This window comes from Nestor notabilis, unplaced genomic scaffold (assembly GCF_000696875.1).
Source record: "Nestor notabilis isolate BGI_N333 unplaced genomic scaffold, ASM69687v1 scaffold16481, whole genome shotgun sequence".
NCBI lineage: Eukaryota > Metazoa > Chordata > Aves > Psittaciformes > Psittacidae > Nestor > Nestor notabilis.
This window is the reverse complement of record NW_009913507.1, coordinates 6,068-6,288: the sequence shown is the minus strand read 5'-3', so window position 1 is coordinate 6,288 and position 221 is coordinate 6,068. Positions and strand designations below refer to the sequence as shown.

The 221-nt window shown below is 61.5% G+C and overlaps 1 protein-coding gene across 1 annotated transcript in view; it reads left to right on the top strand.

Annotated features, from left to right (window-relative positions):
- Window positions 1-23: 23 nt before the first annotated feature.
- SLC11A1 (solute carrier family 11 (proton-coupled divalent metal ion transporter), member 1) overlaps window positions 24-221 on the top strand; it is a gene marked incomplete at its 3' end in the record, with an annotated part of 6,260 nt that continues 6,062 nt past the window's right edge. The window contains exon 1 of the mRNA XM_010023239.1: window positions 24-63. Coding sequence (XP_010021541.1) covers window positions 24-63 — 40 coding nt within the window. The remainder of the gene's footprint in view (window positions 64-221) is intronic.

Here is a 221-nt window from a genome sequence, read left to right as displayed (position 1 = left end):
CAAGATCAGGGTTCCTCAGCACCATGACCAGATCTGGCCCAGCCATGGCATCACTGCAGCCAGGTGAGCCCCATGACACTTGGGTCCCCCCGCGCCTCCTTTCCTCCCCTAAAGCCCCTTCCTTCTGCCCTGGAACCCGTCACTCTGTCCCTGCCTCAGTGGGCACCATTCTCTTGAAGCCTGTCCTGGCCTTCCCACCTGCCCCATCGTCTGTTCCCACA